The sequence below is a fragment of the Hemibagrus wyckioides genome, linkage group LG26 (assembly GCF_019097595.1).
Source record: "Hemibagrus wyckioides isolate EC202008001 linkage group LG26, SWU_Hwy_1.0, whole genome shotgun sequence".
NCBI lineage: Eukaryota > Metazoa > Chordata > Actinopteri > Siluriformes > Bagridae > Hemibagrus > Hemibagrus wyckioides.
Genome location: NC_080735.1, coordinates 2266005 through 2282959, shown reverse-complemented (window position 1 = coordinate 2282959; position 16955 = coordinate 2266005). Strand labels below are relative to the sequence as shown.

The 16955-nt window shown below is 38.3% G+C and overlaps 1 protein-coding gene across 2 annotated transcripts in view; it reads right to left on the bottom strand.

Annotated features, from left to right (window-relative positions):
- Window positions 1–15282, bottom strand: part of si:dkeyp-9d4.3 (caskin-1) — a 35710-nt gene extending 20428 nt beyond the window's left edge. For both annotated transcript variants that reach the window (XM_058379834.1, XM_058379835.1), the window contains exon 1: window positions 14698–15282. In XM_058379834.1, coding sequence (XP_058235817.1) covers window positions 14698–14791 — 94 coding nt within the window. In that variant the 5' untranslated portion in view covers window positions 14792–15282. The remainder of the gene's footprint in view (window positions 1–14697) is intronic.
- Window positions 15283–16955: the final 1673 nt, after the last annotated feature.

The following is a 16955-nucleotide window of genomic DNA, read 5'->3' as shown; positions in this document are numbered from 1 at the left end:
TACAGAAAACCGTTATTTTTTATTTTTTACAATAATTCTGATGAAATCGATTCATACAAAGTTTCTAAAACAAAGTCTTTCAATCACACTGATGTTACTATTTATTTATAATCAGGCTACAGTTTCAGGACACAAGAAAACAGGACCCAATCTCATGCTGTTGAGGCAATTTCCCTCTTTATTACCCACTGGTTATTCCATTGTGTCTTGCGTATCGTAAATAAAAACGCTAGCGCTTGTAAAAGTGTTGATGAAATTTGACTGTAGGGATCCTGAAGCAGCAGGTAGAGAGCGCGGGTAATTACACATGTACAAAACTTGCATCACAGCTAGTTATTAGCCATGTGCGCACACACACACACACAAACACACACACAAACACACACACGACAGTCCCACTAGAGTAAAAACACCCGATGGTCCATAACAGAAATGTATTTTGTATTTAAGAATCAGAATCCGTTACCAATCGCTCTAGACTCCAGATGTGAACACAGCATGCCAGGTTTGTGTGTGTGTGTGTGTGTGTGTGTGTGTGTTTGAAATGAGAACGGTCCAGATGGCAGCTTTCTCAGAGGGAGTGTGAGACTGAAAACAAGAGGGAGGGTGTGTGTGTGTGTATCTGTGTGTATCTGTGTGTGTGTGTGTGTGGAGAAGAAGATTGGAAAAATATGTAAATGCTGGAAGATATTTCATTAAACAGTGAATATTGTGTGTGTGTGTGTGTGTGTTTGTGTGTGTGTGTGTGTGTGTGTGTGCATGCTTATTCTGCGATGAATAATGCTTTCATTATATCTACCATGCTCATGAATCCTGTCCGTGTGTGTGCACAAGCCCGACTTCCTCACACTCCATGATTTCAGATTAATTAATTTGGAACTAATTAGCATTCATTGGCTAATTACAAGCATTTTATAACGCACTCTGTAAAATATAAAACATTTAATAGCTTTACAACGAGAGATACTGCATCAGTTACACTCCAACACATACACTGAGTCGGCGTATGATTTATCACACACACACACACACACACAAGGTGGCTTTAAACACCTGATGAAAATATGGATCTCTATGGTGACACAAAGTAGGCGGAGCCAGCTATATAACATCAAAAAAAAAGTTTACAGACACACACACAGACACACACACACACTATGTGGCTTTAAACACCTGACGAAAATATCGATCTCTATGTTGACACAAAGTGGGCGGAGCTAGCTACATAACATCAAAAGGAAAGCTTACACACACAGACACACACAAACACACACACAAGGTGGCTTTAAACACCTGATGTAAATATGATCACTGATGATCTCTATGGCGAAACAAAGTAGGCGGAGCCAGCTATGTAAAATCATAAGGAAAGTTTGCACACACACATACAGACACACACACACACACACACACACACACACACGTGAACACATGCGCACTCGGCGTGAGGTGTTCGGGGAAACAGTCGGAAGTGATAAATTATTCATATCTTTATCACTACCCGCACCTAGGTGATAGTTACCATGGAAACCTTGACCTTCATGATGATGATGATGATGATGATGATGCTAGGATGCTGAAGGCACGATACAAGGAGCAAGGATTCTAGTACACTGTCTAGAGACACACACGCTCCCTCACTTCCTCTGACTGACACTGGAGACTCCTTCCATCAACGCTCAGAAACTTCTCCTTAGAGAAACCTTCACCTCCTCAGTGAGTTCCATTCGCTGTGAATGAGCCGTTACTATAGAAACACTCACATTTTCCAGTACACGAGTGAAGCCCGATCTCCTGACCAATCAGAATCCAGAATTCAGCAGCGTGTCAGTTTTGTGTCCTGTTTCTGTTTCTATCTGAAGAGACGTTTAATCTCTGCTCTGTGGAACAATCTGGGACGAGTGCTATAATCTTGATCACACACACACACACACACACACACACCTCTATTCTCAGATGTAAATGTAATAATCTCCTGCATGATGTGGAGAAACTCTGTTGTTTTCTTGTTTATTAGTTTTTAGACATTTCCCCTTTTTTCTCTCTCTGTTCCTTTATTTTTCTTTTTTTTCCATTTTGTTTTCAATCTATATATATATATATATTTATATATCTTTTTTCCTTAATGTGTCATTTTAATGTTTCCTTCATCTCTATTTCTTTTTTTAGTTTTTTTTATCCTTTTTTCTTCCTTTTTTCTTTATTAGATTCTTTCATTTTTCTTTTTCTTTTTTATTTCACTGCTTCCTTCATCTCTATTTCTCTCTTTGTTTTTCTTTCTATTTGTCTTTTTTCTCTATCTACCTTCATTTTTTAATTTCCTTTTTTCTTTCCTAGCGATGCATCCTAGCATCATCATCATCATCATCATCATGAACTGGCCCACCTTTACAGTACTCAGCCCTGCACCAACTGTGAGCCAGTGGCATCGCTTCTCCTCTCCTTCTCTCCTCCTTTTAAGCAGCAGACCAAGGCATGGCTACTTCTCTCAACTGTACAGTGTTGGTAGTTACAGCCGGTTGTCAGATTGGCACCCCCGTTCCTTGGTGTTTAACTGATTTAAGCCCATGACACCTCTGGAGGGCTTGACAGCAGATCCAGAGTCCTAGATCTAACCCTGCTGACCACCACCCAACTCTGTCATAGTTTGTCCTTCAACAGGTTGGCTCTGCCACTGCACCTCCCACTGTATCCAGATCCAATGAGATGCTTTTCCTGCCTGTTCGGTGACCTTGCCTACCAGCCGTTTCCTGGCCATCCCTTCAATCCCCAGCAGCCCAAGGGATCTCCAGAGAGACTGCCCAGCAAAACGTCTGCCGCCGACCTCTACTGGTAAATTCCAGTCATTCCATCCATTTTGCTGAGGCCAGAACCCTTTCAGTCCTCTGTCCTGATGAACTGGATAAAAGGATACCCGTCGGAAAGTTGTTTAACCTTCCTCCTTGCCTGTTCCACACTCTCCACCAACTTGGACAGGATCTTACCATGACGCCACCAGAATTTCCGATCTGCCAAACTTGACTGGCATGCTGAGAGGACATGCTCAAGGTTGGCTTGCTTTCCACATAGTGTGCAGCTGGGGCTCTCTGCCATCCTCTAAGTATGGAGGTTTGATGGAGTAGGCAGAACATCATGGATAGAACACATCAAGAACTGTATCCGGCATCCTTCCATGGTCCAAATGTCCTTTCTTGTACGCCCTCCCACCTTGTCCATCTGTCCTGTTTTTTCATGGCAACAGCCTTGGCATGCCGGGTTTCCTCCTCTGCCTTGCAGACCTCCCTCTGTACCATGCTGTGGTGTTCCTTTGGGTCAGCTTTGTTCCAGCTCGTTCTGGTGAAGTAACCCAGTCAAAGACTGCCCTGATCTACTATCCCAACGATGCCCACATGCTGCAGTCGATCCACAGCCTCCGTTAGTGTTCTGCTGGCTGACCATTTACAACCTGTCCTTACCAAAATCCTGCTTGGCGTACTCTTTCATCCTTGCTGTCTCGCAACATCATGGCCTGGCGTGTCTTTGTTGGTTTATACCCCTTAAGCACTGATGTCACTAGCAGCTGCAACTTGCTACCTGTGCTGTACAGGCCAGTGGAGCAGAAGCTTCTTGGGACACCCAGCCACCTCCTTAAATAGGTGTTACTCTTCCTCTCCAACCCTCGACGCTAGAGACAGATACCTCATAAACAAGCAGAGGCCAGAGCAGTCTAGGAAGTACCCTATGTTGGTAACCCCCGGCCTTATATTTGCCCGGTAGGCCGCTCTTCTCTAAGGATGTCATACAGGTGGCTGCTTGGATAATCATCTCCCTCACACTCTGTTTATCACTGAGGTCTGCCCTGTACCACTTCCCCATGCTCCTCACTGGTCTCTCTTGGACCGTTGGGATGAAAAACAAACCAACAAATAAAGAATGTAAACAAAATCTGATTTTTTTTATTTTTTAAAGATTCAATTAATCTTTAACAAATGTTTTATATTTAAATATAAAATATATATTTTTTCATATGTTAGGATAATTTTATTCTTTCACACACACACACACACACACACACACACTTGTAATGAGGGTCTAGCTAGAGTAGCAGTAGCCTGAGGAAAAAGCAAGAGAGAGTCGTTTGTGTGTGTGTGTGTGTGTGTGTGTGTGTGTGAGAATGTGGTACAACAATCCCTTTTTTTTCCACTTGTCTGACCTCATACATGACGCACGTGTCGATTTCATGTTGCGTGTGTGACAACAGAGACACACCGAGCCGATTCCTCTCCTGCCTCAGCGAGTCTCACTCAGTTACATCACACGCCTCAGCACACACGTGTCAGCCAGAAGTATTGGCACCCTCGGTAAAGAAGGGCTTAAAATTTATGGTCATGAACAAATGAATTTAATTCACTTAATCAGAGAACGACAACAAGAGAGGAATCTTTCTTTAAATTAAATTTCTCCTTAGAAAATAAAAACCCCTTGGATAATTTATATACTCCGAGTCAGACGCATCACTGTGACATCATAAACACGATCCAATCATATCAATTTTTTAATTAATTCATTACTAATTCTGAAATTGCTCTGTGAGAAATTTTATGATATTGTGATATTTAAAAAAAATTCACTTGAATCTCAGTAGCAAATTTCTTCAAATGTTGTGCTTAATTTTTTAAATTAAAAAAATAATTTAAAAATCATATTTTTTCCTGTTAATTTTCAGATTTATAAATACTTTTTCAATCCAAATTTTATATAATTTTTTTACAATGCAAATCTAAACTACTTTTTAAAGCTAAAATTAATATATTTTTTGTTTTTTAAAAATATTCTGGTTTTTTTTTTCAAATTTGGTCAAAATCAGGTGTTTCTCTTTCTCTCTCTCTCTCTCTCTCTCTCTCTCTCTCTCTCTCTCTTTCCTTTCTCTCTCTCTCTCTCTCTCTCTTGTGCATTGATGTTTCATGGCTTTTCGAGTTGATGTGCTCTGACACACTTTTCACCCTGCTCTGGAATGTCCAGCTCACTCTGTTCACTGAGAACACACACACATAGACACACACACACACACACACACACACACTGTGCAGAAGCCCTGAGCAGATATGCACTCAGAACAAACGCATACAAGCTGATGAAGGGAAATTCGCATTAAGACCAGTAAAAGCCTGTCCTGAGAAAAACCTGCTCTCTTTCTGTCAGCGTCCACAAAAGGAGTAAAAAAGCGTCATGGGAGGAATGGCATGATATTTAAAGTAGCAGCAGATTAAAATGTTTAGCTTTTGGGACTTTTTATTCAAAATGATATTTGTCCATACCAGCAAACCAGTTGGGATTTGTGTGTGTGTGTGTGTGTGTGTGTGTCCAGGCATGTCTGGTGTCCAGACAGTTCCAGCTCCTCGAGCTGAAGCTCATCAACTCCACATATTATCTAAACTCTATAATATTTTTAAAGGAATATTTTCAAGTCGTGAGTAAAAAAGAATTAAATATGTAACCACACTGAGGTCAAAACCTCAAGGCGCAGGCTAGTACACATGCTTTGTTTATATTAGAAACTAGCGAAGCTAGCTGCGCAAATCAAATCAAACTAATGACAGAAGAAGCCTCTTCACCGCTCCAACAACGACGACAAGGAGGCATTTTCAATTTTGATGGATTATCCTTCATCCTTATCCCACCTTCTTTTTTTCCAAATCGAGGAACACATGTAAACTTGCACACTGAAATTTTTAAACCATTCCCACAAACCTCCAGTCTCCTGGTGGTCACCATAAAATCCTGTAAATACACACAATTCTACAGTGACAAGCTTACCCATGCTGACCAGTGCGTTCCAATTCTAATTAGCATTAAAATTTGTTATAAAGTATTAGACTTGACACTTTAGCTGACCGTATTCCGTGGTAAACACAGCTAACTGATGTTGGTGATACACCTTGTCTAATCCAAACACACACTAATAGATTTTATTCCGCATTAATGGATACCAAAACATTCTTCGTTTACTGTGACAGAAACAAGTTTAAGGGACTCTGAGTCAGATCCATGTGCGGAAAGACAACTCTTTAATGAAACAGGCGATATAAATCAAAACGTAAGACAAGGCAGAGTCGTAAATACAGGCAAGGAGTCAAAACAAAACGAGAAAATACAATCAGCATAGCAACCAGAACCAGAGGGCAAACCCCAAATAGCAAAATCCAAGAAACCAGAAACAGATCATACACGAAACAAACAGGTAGCAAAATACAGGAGGAGACATTGTGGAAAATGGAGGCATGAGATTACTAATGTGAGATGGAGGAAAGAGGTGGAGCTCAATACTCCTGTCAGTCATTTCCCATTTCATTTCCCATGTGGACTGATCGCCTGGAGCATCTGACCAGTATCTGGAGACCATATATTTTTATAACGAGGGTCCAAGAACTGCGACTAATATCCTCCTCTACACATGGACGAGTGGCTGTTCTTGCTTTCCAGACATATTTACTCTTATTTTTCTTAAACTTTCCTAACACGATGATCACAATAATGAACCCTCTTTAAAATTCACTCATTTATTCATGTTTTTTATTTTGTCCATCTCTAAGCACTGCTGCTCATCCTCATCTAAACGGTCTCCTAAGTGCTAAGCGGACGACGACGAATCGACTGTAACCATCGCGATGGAAAATGAAGTAATAACGTTCATTATGATGGATTAGCTGCACTAATTGAGGTTGTGATTCAATTACAACCGGAAATTTCACCTGATTTTATTCGCTCGACTTTTCACATATCCTGAACAGACTGAAATCAGACTGATAATCAAATTAAAAAGCAGGAAATGAAATGACCCGAGGCTCATAAGCATCCGGAGCGGAATTTAATTCGGTCTAAGGAGGCGAGACGCTCGACTCGGAAAAGCTCCACATGGATGGATGCTAACCTTTCAATGTACCGAGGGATCAAAGTACCACAAACTATGAAACAATGCTTTAAAGGTGTGTCGAAAAAAAATTCAAAACAAAGACAGCTATAAGAACCACAGACTTCTTGTAAGAAATATAATCAGTGTTTCTCCATTTATCTTATGGAGGAAGCTTTAAACATCAAGAAGTCAGAAAACCCGGAAGGGAATAGTTTCAAGTCAGCACATGTAACTATAAATGGATAAAAAAAATAAAAAATTCTTAAAAACCGTCCAAAACATGAACTTGCTATGTTAGCTAGCTGTGTTTAATTTCATTAATAAAACACGTGTCACGCTGTTATAAGAAAATAATCACGTGTGATGAAGAAGAGTAACTGCCCTCCCCCCCTGAAATTTGATTCATTTCCTGTGTTTTATTCCTTTTATACCACAAGTTTAATTATTTGTCTTGTTATATTTCTTGCGAGAAGCCGCAAAGTTGCAGTGTTTCCCCTTATAATTACAAAGCACTGACACTGGAGACTCCTTCCCTCATTACCAGTACTAAACATGTCCTTACGGGAAATCACACACATTTCTTTCCCAAAGCCGAACACTGACCAAATGAATTTTAATGAATTGCAGCGTTGACCTCAGACACGTGTTCTCTTCTGTTTACTAAACATATCTGACCTTTCAAGGTGACACCGATTTTTCATGTGTCAGGGATGAGCTCTTTAAGCAGGGCTGTCACACACTCACACACTCACACACACACACACACACACACACAGAATGCCCTGCTTCCATTTCTAGCAGCTCCTCCTTCTATGGCAGGAAGCAATTTCTGCTACCACCTGGGATGTTACCCAGCACTGGAGGTGGTAATTGTATTTCAATTATAGACATGTGTGTGTGTGTGTGTGTGAGTGTGTGTGTGTGTGTGTGTGAGTGTGTGTGTGTGAGTGTGTGTGTTCATTTTTTGGCTCATTTGTGTTATCAGAGTGGACAGTGTGTGTTAATAAATATAACTATGTAAAGAAAATAAAAAATGAGAATCAATTTTGTAGTGACGTCAAATGAAGCCTCTCTCGCTTTCTCTCTCTTTAATTTCTCTCTCTCTCTCTCTCTCTCTCTCCCTCTTTCTCCCTCTCTTGTCTCTTGCTGTCTCTCTCTGTCTCTCCCTCTCTCTCTCTCTCTCTCACTCTTGCACTCTCTCCCTCTCTCTCTCTCTCTCTCTCTCTCTCTCACGCTTGCACTCTCTCTCCTTTTCTCTCTCTCTCTCTCTCTCTAACCCTCCCTCTCTCTCTTGCACTCTCTCTCTCTCTCTCTCTCCCTCTCTCTCCCCTCATACAGTTCAAACACTTCATTACGATGGACATCTGGTGCCTTCTTACCCATAATCCCCTTCCTCCTGCCCCCATCCCTCTCTAGCTTATCATCTGGACCAACACACAGTTTTATCACAATAATATCAGTCATAAGAGATGATTGCATGGATGGTGTTTAGTCTGTGACACTCTTAACACCTAATGCTGTATTGAATAAAATCTTACGGTGTTGAATTAAATCTATTTCTCAATCACACATGCAAATCCAGGAACAAACCCGTGATGGATGGCATTAGAAAGGTCTGTGAAACCTCATGTTTATAATAAAACCAACATGTAAACCAGCAGTGTTTAACCTTTGAGTGTTAAACACTCTGTAAACTAATTCATTACTTTCAGATTGAAACAAACACTGTGAACTAATTCAGTACTGAAAGATTGAAACAAACACTGTGAACTAATTCAGTACTGAAAGATTGAAACAAACACTGTGAACTAATTCAGTACTGAAAGATTGAAACAAACACTGAGAACTAATTCAGTACTGAAAGATTGAAACAAACACTGTGAACTAATTCAGTACTGAAAGATTGAAACAAACACTGTGAACTAATTCAGTACTGAAAGATTGAAACAAACACTGTGAACTAATTCATTACTTTCAGATTGAAACAAACACTGTGAACTAATTCAGTACTGAAAGTTTGAAACAAACACTGAGAACTAATTCAGTACTGAAAGTTTGCAACAAACACTGTGAACTAATTCAGTACTGAAAGATTGCAACAAACACTGTGAACTAATTCAGTACTGAAAGATTGAAACAAACACTGTGAACTAATTCAGTACTGAAAGATTGAAACAAACACTGTGAACTAATTCAGTACTGAAAGATTGAAACAAACACTGAGAACTAATTCAGTACTGAAAGATTGAAACAAACACTGTGAACTAATTCAGTACTGAAAGATTGAAACAAACACTGTGAACTAATTCAGTACTGAAAGATTGAAACAAACACTGTGAACTAATTCAGTACTGAAAGATTGAAACAAACACTGAGAACTAATTCAGTACTGAAAGATTGAAACAAACACTGTGAACTAATTCAGTACTGAAAGATTGAAACAAACACTGTGAACTAATTCAGAACTGAAAGATTGAAACAAACACTGTGAACTAATTCAGTACTGAAAGATTGAAACAAACACTGTGAACTAATTCAGTACTGAAAGATTGAAACAAACACTGTGAACTAATTCAGTACTGAAAGATTGAAACAAACACTGTGAACTAATTCAGTACTGAAAGATTGAAACAAACACTGTGAACTAATTCAGTACTGAAAGATTGAAACAAACACTGTGAACTAATTCAGTACTGAAAGATTGAAACAAACACTGTGAACTAATTCAGTACTGAAAGATTGAAACAAACACTGTGAACTAATTCAGTACTGAAAGATTGAAACAAACACTGTGAACTAATTCAGTACTGAAAGATTGAAACAAACACTGTGAACTAATTCAGTACTGAAAGATTGAAACAAACACTGTGAACTAATTCAGTACTGAAAGATTGCAACAAACACTGTGAACTAATTCAGTACTGAAAGATTGAAACAAACACTGTGAACTAATTCATTACTTTCAGATTGAAACAAACACTGTGAACTAATTCAGTACTGAAAGATTGAAACAAACACTGTGAACTAATTCATTACTGAAAGATTGAAACAAACACTGTGAACTAATTCAGTACTGAAAGATTGAAACAAACACTGTGAACTAATTCATTACTTTCAGATTGAAACAAACACTGTGAACTAATTCAGTACTGAAAGATTGCAACAAACACTGTGAACTAATTCAGTACTGAAAGTTTGAAACAAACACTGAGAACTAATTCAGTACTTTCAGATTGAAACAAACACTGTGAACTAATTCATTACTTTCAGATTGAAACAAACACTGTGAACTAATTCAGTACTGAAAGTTTGAAACAAACACTGAGAACTAATTCAGTACTGAAAGTTTGCAACAAACACTGTGAACTAATTCAGTACTGAAAGATTGCAACAAACACTGTGAACTAATTCAGTACTGAAAGATTGAAACAAACACTGTGAACTAATTCAGTACTGAAAGATTGAAACAAACACTGTGAACTAATTCAGTACTGAAAGATTGAAACAAACACTGAGAACTAATTCAGTACTGAAAGATTGAAACAAACACTGTGAACTAATTCAGTACTGAAAGATTGAAACAAACACTGTGAACTAATTCAGTACTGAAAGATTGAAACAAACACTGTGAACTAATTCAGTACTGAAAGATTGAAACAAACACTGAGAACTAATTCAGTACTGAAAGATTGAAACAAACACTGTGAACTAATTCAGTACTGAAAGATTGAAACAAACACTGTGAACTAATTCAGTACTGAAAGATTGAAACAAACACTGTGAACTAATTCAGAACTGAAAGATTGAAACAAACACTGTGAACTAATTCAGTACTGAAAGATTGAAACAAACACTGTGAACTAATTCAGTACTGAAAGATTGAAACAAACACTGTGAACTAATTCAGTACTGAAAGATTGAAACAAACACTGTGAACTAATTCAGTACTGAAAGATTGAAACAAACACTGTGAACTAATTCAGAACTGAAAGATTGAAACAAACACTGTGAACTAATTCAGTACTGAAAGATTGAAACAAACACTGTGAACTAATTCAGTACTGAAAGATTGAAACAAACACTGTGAACTAATTCAGTACTGAAAGATTGAAACAAACACTGTGAACTAATTCAGTACTGAAAGATTGAAACAAACACTGTGAACTAATTCAGTACTGAAAGATTGAAACAAACACTGTGAACTAATTCAGTACTGAAAGATTGAAACAAACACTGTGAACTAATTCAGTACTGAAAGATTGAAACAAACACTGTGAACTAATTCAGTACTGAAAGATTGAAACAAACACTGTGAACTAATTCAGTACTGAAAGATTGAAACAAACACTGTGAACTAATTCATTACTTTCAGATTGAAACAAACACTGTGAACTAATTCAGTACTGAAAGATTGAAACAAACACTGTGAACTAATTCATTACTGAAAGATTGAAACAAACACTGTGAACTAATTCAGTACTGAAAGATTGAAACAAACACTGTGAACTAATTCATTACTTTCAGATTGAAACAAACACTGTGAACTAATTCAGTACTGAAAGATTGCAACAAACACTGTGAACTAATTCAGTACTGAAAGTTTGAAACAAACACTGAGAACTAATTCAGTACTTTCAGATTGAAACAAACACTGTGAACTAATTCATTACTTTCAGATTGAAACAAACACTGTGAACTAATTCAGTACTGAAAGTTTGAAACAAACACTGAGAACTAATTCAGTACTGAAAGTTTGCAACAAACACTGTGAACTAATTCAGTACTGAAAGATTGCAACAAACACTGTGAACTAATTCAGTACTGAAAGATTGAAACAAACACTGTGAACTAATTCAGTACTGAAAGATTGAAACAAACACTGTGAACTAATTCAGTACTGAAAGATTGAAACAAACACTGAGAACTAATTCAGTACTGAAAGATTGAAACAAACACTGTGAACTAATTCAGTACTGAAAGATTGAAACAAACACTGTGAACTAATTCAGAACTGAAAGATTGAAACAAACACTGTGAACTAATTCAGTACTGAAAGATTGAAACAAACACTGTGAACTAATTCAGTACTGAAAGATTGAAACAAACACTGTGAACTAATTCAGTACTGAAAGATTGAAACAAACACTGTGAACTAATTCAGTACTGAAAGATTGAAACAAACACTGTGAACTAATTCAGAACTGAAAGATTGAAACAAACACTGTGAACTAATTCAGTACTGAAAGATTGAAACAAACACTGTGAACTAATTCAGTACTGAAAGATTGAAACAAACACTGTGAACTAATTCAGTACTGAAAGATTGCAACAAACACTGTGAACTAATTCATTACTTTCAGATTGAAACAAACACTGTGAACTAATTCAGTACTGAAAGATTGAAACAAACACTGTGAACTAATTCATTACTTTCAGATTGAAACAAACACTGTGAACTAATTCAGTACTGAAAGATTGAAACAAACACTGTGAACTAATTCAGTACTGAAAGATTGCAACAAACACTGTGAACTAATTCAGTACTGAAAGATTGCAACAAACACTGTGAACTAATTCAGTACTGAAAGATTGCAACAAACACTGTGAACTAATTCAGTACTGAAAGATTGCAACAAACACTGTGAACTAATTCAGTACTGAAAGATTGAAACAAACACTGTGAACTAATTCAGTACTGAAAGATTGCAACAAACACTGTGAACTAATTCAGTACTGAAAGATTGAAACAAACACTGTGAACTAATTCAGTACTGAAAGATTGAAACAAACACTGTGAACTAATTCAGTACTGAAAGATTGAAACAAACACTGTGAACTAATTCAGTACTGAAAGATTGAAACAAACACTGTGAACTAATTCAGTACTGAAAGATTGAAACAAACACTGTGAGAATTAAGTCAATACTGTAAGACTGAAAGAACACTGTAAGAAATAATTCAGTAGTGTAAGTTTGAAATGAACACCACAAGATCTATACGATTTCTGGTAGATTTTCTAGATGTGAGTTAAATGTTGTGACAGACCATTCAACATTGTTAGATACAACTGAATACCGCTGGATAAGTGAGCACTAGCGCAAGCTAACTGAACACTGAATGAAATTATTCAACACTGTAACGGCGAATGCACCACTTCTTTAATGTTTTTGTTTTAATGTTAGTGCAACACTGCAGCTGCTAAGTCAACACTAAGAGCTAGTTAAACACTCTGTGTGTTTCCGCGAACTAGGAACAAGTTCAACACTGTCAGAGGAAATGAAACACTTTAACAGCTCATTTAAATCCGTAAGTCTAAATTCAACACTCTTCAAGGGATTTTAACAGTGTCAGAGTTAATTTAGTATTAATTCAACACTGTCGAAAATTCTACACTGCAAGAATTCTAATTCAACACTGTCGAAAATTCTACACTGCAAGAATTCTAATTCTAATAACACTGTTCAAGGTAATTCAACATCATAACACGCAAATACTGTATTGTCGAATCTAATTCAACACCTTAACAAGTTAAACACTCTAATCAGCTGAATTCAATCTAAATTCAACAACACTCTAAAGAGCTAATTCTACACTGTATGTCTAATTTCAACACAGTTAAAGGTAATTCAACACTGTGAGAGCTAATTAAACGCTGTACTTGTTAATACGAACCAGGAACAAAGTCAACATTGTCAGAGGAAATTCAACACTCTTCAAAGGATTTTTAACATTGTTAGAGTTAATCCATTACTAATTCAACACTAAGAAATTCAGAAATTTTGCACCGTAAGAAATAATTCTATACTGCAAGAATTCTAATTCAACCCTGTTCAAGGTAATTCAACACCGTAAATGCTAATACTGTACTGTCGAATCTAATTCGACACCTTAACAAGTTCAACACTCTAATCAGCTGAATTCACTCTAAATTCAAGATAAATTCTAGTAGGAGCTAGTTAAAGACTTACTACGAAATAGGAACACATTCAAATCTGTCAGAGGAAATTAAACACTCTAACAGCTCATTTTCAACGATGTATTTCAACATTGTTAGAGTTAATTCGTTACTAATTCAACAATGTATGAGCTTCATAAATTCTGCACCGTAAGAAATAATTCAAACACTGTAAGAGTTTTAATTCAACCCTGTTCAAGGTAATTCAACACCGTAACCGCTAATACTGTATCTAATCTAATTCAACACCTTAACAAGTTCAGTATTCTAAGCAGCTGTTATCTAAATTCAACAACACTCTATAGAGCTAATTCAAACACTGTATATCTAGTTTCAACACCATGAGATAATTCAACACTGTAAGCTTTAATTCGACCTTGTAAGAGCTAACTGGACCCTGTGAGCATGAATTCAATACTGTATAATCTACTACAACACTGTAAGAGCCAATTCCATACTGTATGTCTGAATTCTGTAAGATTTTCAACACTCATAAGCGCTAACTCAACACTAACTCTGAATCCTCCTCTGCAGCTGTGAATTCTACACCATTCAGGGTAATTCTACACTTAATGTTAGTTAATGTAAGCCCCCAAGAGACGATTCAACCCTGTGAGAGGTAAAAAGGTAAATCAGGGCTGTAAGATGTTTAACACTAACAGAGAATTTCTTTGAGGTTTTGACAAGGCAGGCTGCACGTGATCGTTTAGAAGAACACCGTTGTAGAAGCACATGCGTGCACCATGGCCTGCATGGATGGGCGTGTGTGTGTGTGTGTGTGTGTGTGTGTGAGAGAGAGAGAGAGAGAGAGAGAGAGAGAGAGAGAGAGAGAGAGAGAGAGACCACTCACTGGATTTGCCCTGTTTGGGTCTCTGCAGTAGCCGCTGCACCGTGAGCAGGTCCTCAGTCTTCACCGCCTGCAAGAGTTCTTGATCTTTCCCCATATTTTATTTACACACACACACACACACACACACACACACACACGCAGCAGCGCGCGCGGCGTCCTCTACATCCAGAGCATCCTTGCGCGAGGGCTCGGCCACCGCCAGGGCGCCGTTAATGCCGCTCCACCCGCGTCCTCCATCACCGGGGAGACTCGGTGTCCGGTCTGTGTGAGGACGGCTACCGAATTTTTTTTAATAATAATAATTGTAATAACAACAACAAAAAGGATGTGCTACATGTGGTCGCGCGATTTCAAAAAAATAAATCCCGTATGAAGGAATGTGACGGTCGTCGCGGTCGTCTCCAGGTTAAAGGGACATTACTGCAAAAAAAAAAAAATTAAAAAATGTCGTAGCTCCGTGCCTGCTCCGCTTCCTGACCCCTATCTAAGGCGACGGGGTTGTTACGTAAACATCCGGGCAGATGTGATGTGGTGGGATGTGCGCGCGGACGGTGTGTGAGAGGTTGTAATCCGCGCGCGCGCGTGCGTACATGTGCGTGCATGTGCGCGTGTGCGTGCGTGCGTGCGCGTGTGTGTGTGTGTGCGCGCGATTGCTTAAATTTATGGTGCTGCAGCGGGGGGTGTGACCAAATAGCCCCGTTTCCCCGCATGATCTTGACAGATTAAAATTAGAGGCGTGTGTGTATGTGAGGGTGCGCGCGCTCTCCCGGTGCCTAGTGTGTTTAATCACTGATAGAAATAAACGCAAACAAATCAGTAATGATGCGCGCCTCAGATTTCTCCTTTCATTGACCGTGTTTTCATTGAAACATCCTTCACGTTAAGGATGTAACGGTGTCACACAGAATTGGAGCGGATGTCTAATTTCAGCTCAGCTCTAACCTACATCACTCTTCTGCATCTTTCCCTGGATTTGTAATGGCGCCTGCTGGCGGTGTGAAGAATTACACCACACACACACATATATATATATATATATATATATATATATATATATATATATATATATATATACACACACACACACACACACACACAAAATCAGCTGTTCAATAAACTGTTCATCTTTACCTTCACAGCTCTAAAAACATTTTAAATACTCACAACCTGTTTTCAGTAACAATGATGAATGAAAAAACAAAAATGCTGAACTGACACGATTCCTTTTTCCCCGAGCCCACACTCCTGTGTATCTCTATAGGGTTATTAATACACCTAGTGGTCAAGAATTGGTATTGCAACAAACGCTAACGGAGGACAACTGAGACAGATATCGCGATCTCCCAAAATGAACGAATTAAAAAAATATTTCTGGGTTTGTTTATGGCAACTGATATCCACGGATGACCACAAAGATCTTGTCTGATAGCAGAATTCAATCAGGAAAAAATGAAAAATAATAATTCTGTACATCTGAAATGGTTTCCCAAGAATGAAAAATGTGTCTTGTTTTTCCAAATCATTAACATTCTTTTGAAAAGTTTGTTTTTCAGAGATTTTGTGCCGAAACCTGGCAACCCTGCTTAATGATATTCTTTGTGTTGTTTGTGCCTCACCGGTGATGGAAACACACCAGTTGTATCAAAACAAATGTACAACTTTAGTGCTAGAAATTTGCGTCAGCTTTGATAGACTCTTAATTTTCATTCCATTTTGTTTGATGTCATTATGAACGTTGTCCTTTTCCATCAGAATCTACGATTTTAATAAAGCAACACGCTGTCCTCTCTACATCAGGCTACGCTGAAGAACGGCTGATGAAGAAGTTAAAGTTATCTGATGTCACGCGCAGCAGACTCCTGAATCCAGTTTAGAGAAAATTTTATTTGGAATAAAAGTAAAATTGAAAGAATGAAGTGCAAGGGTCCTGTTGCCTAGAACGAATAGATGATGTCTGTTTGTGTGTGTCTTGTGTAAGATTAATGCTAATGGTGTGTGTGTGTGTGTGTGTGTGTTTGTGTGTGTGTGTAATGTAATGGGTAAGCACCAGAGACTCTGAGTCAATCATTGATCTTGTTAGCAGTGTCTAGAAGTGTTATTTCGACTCTGTTGGCCACATTAGGTGTTGGGGGAACACGCCTGAAGTGTGTGTGTGTGTGTGTGTGTGCATGCATGTGTGTGTGTGTGTGTTTGAAACCAAATTCAAACCTAAATTCCCAAATCCAACAGAAGCCTCTTTCCCTCACCGTCTCTGTCTC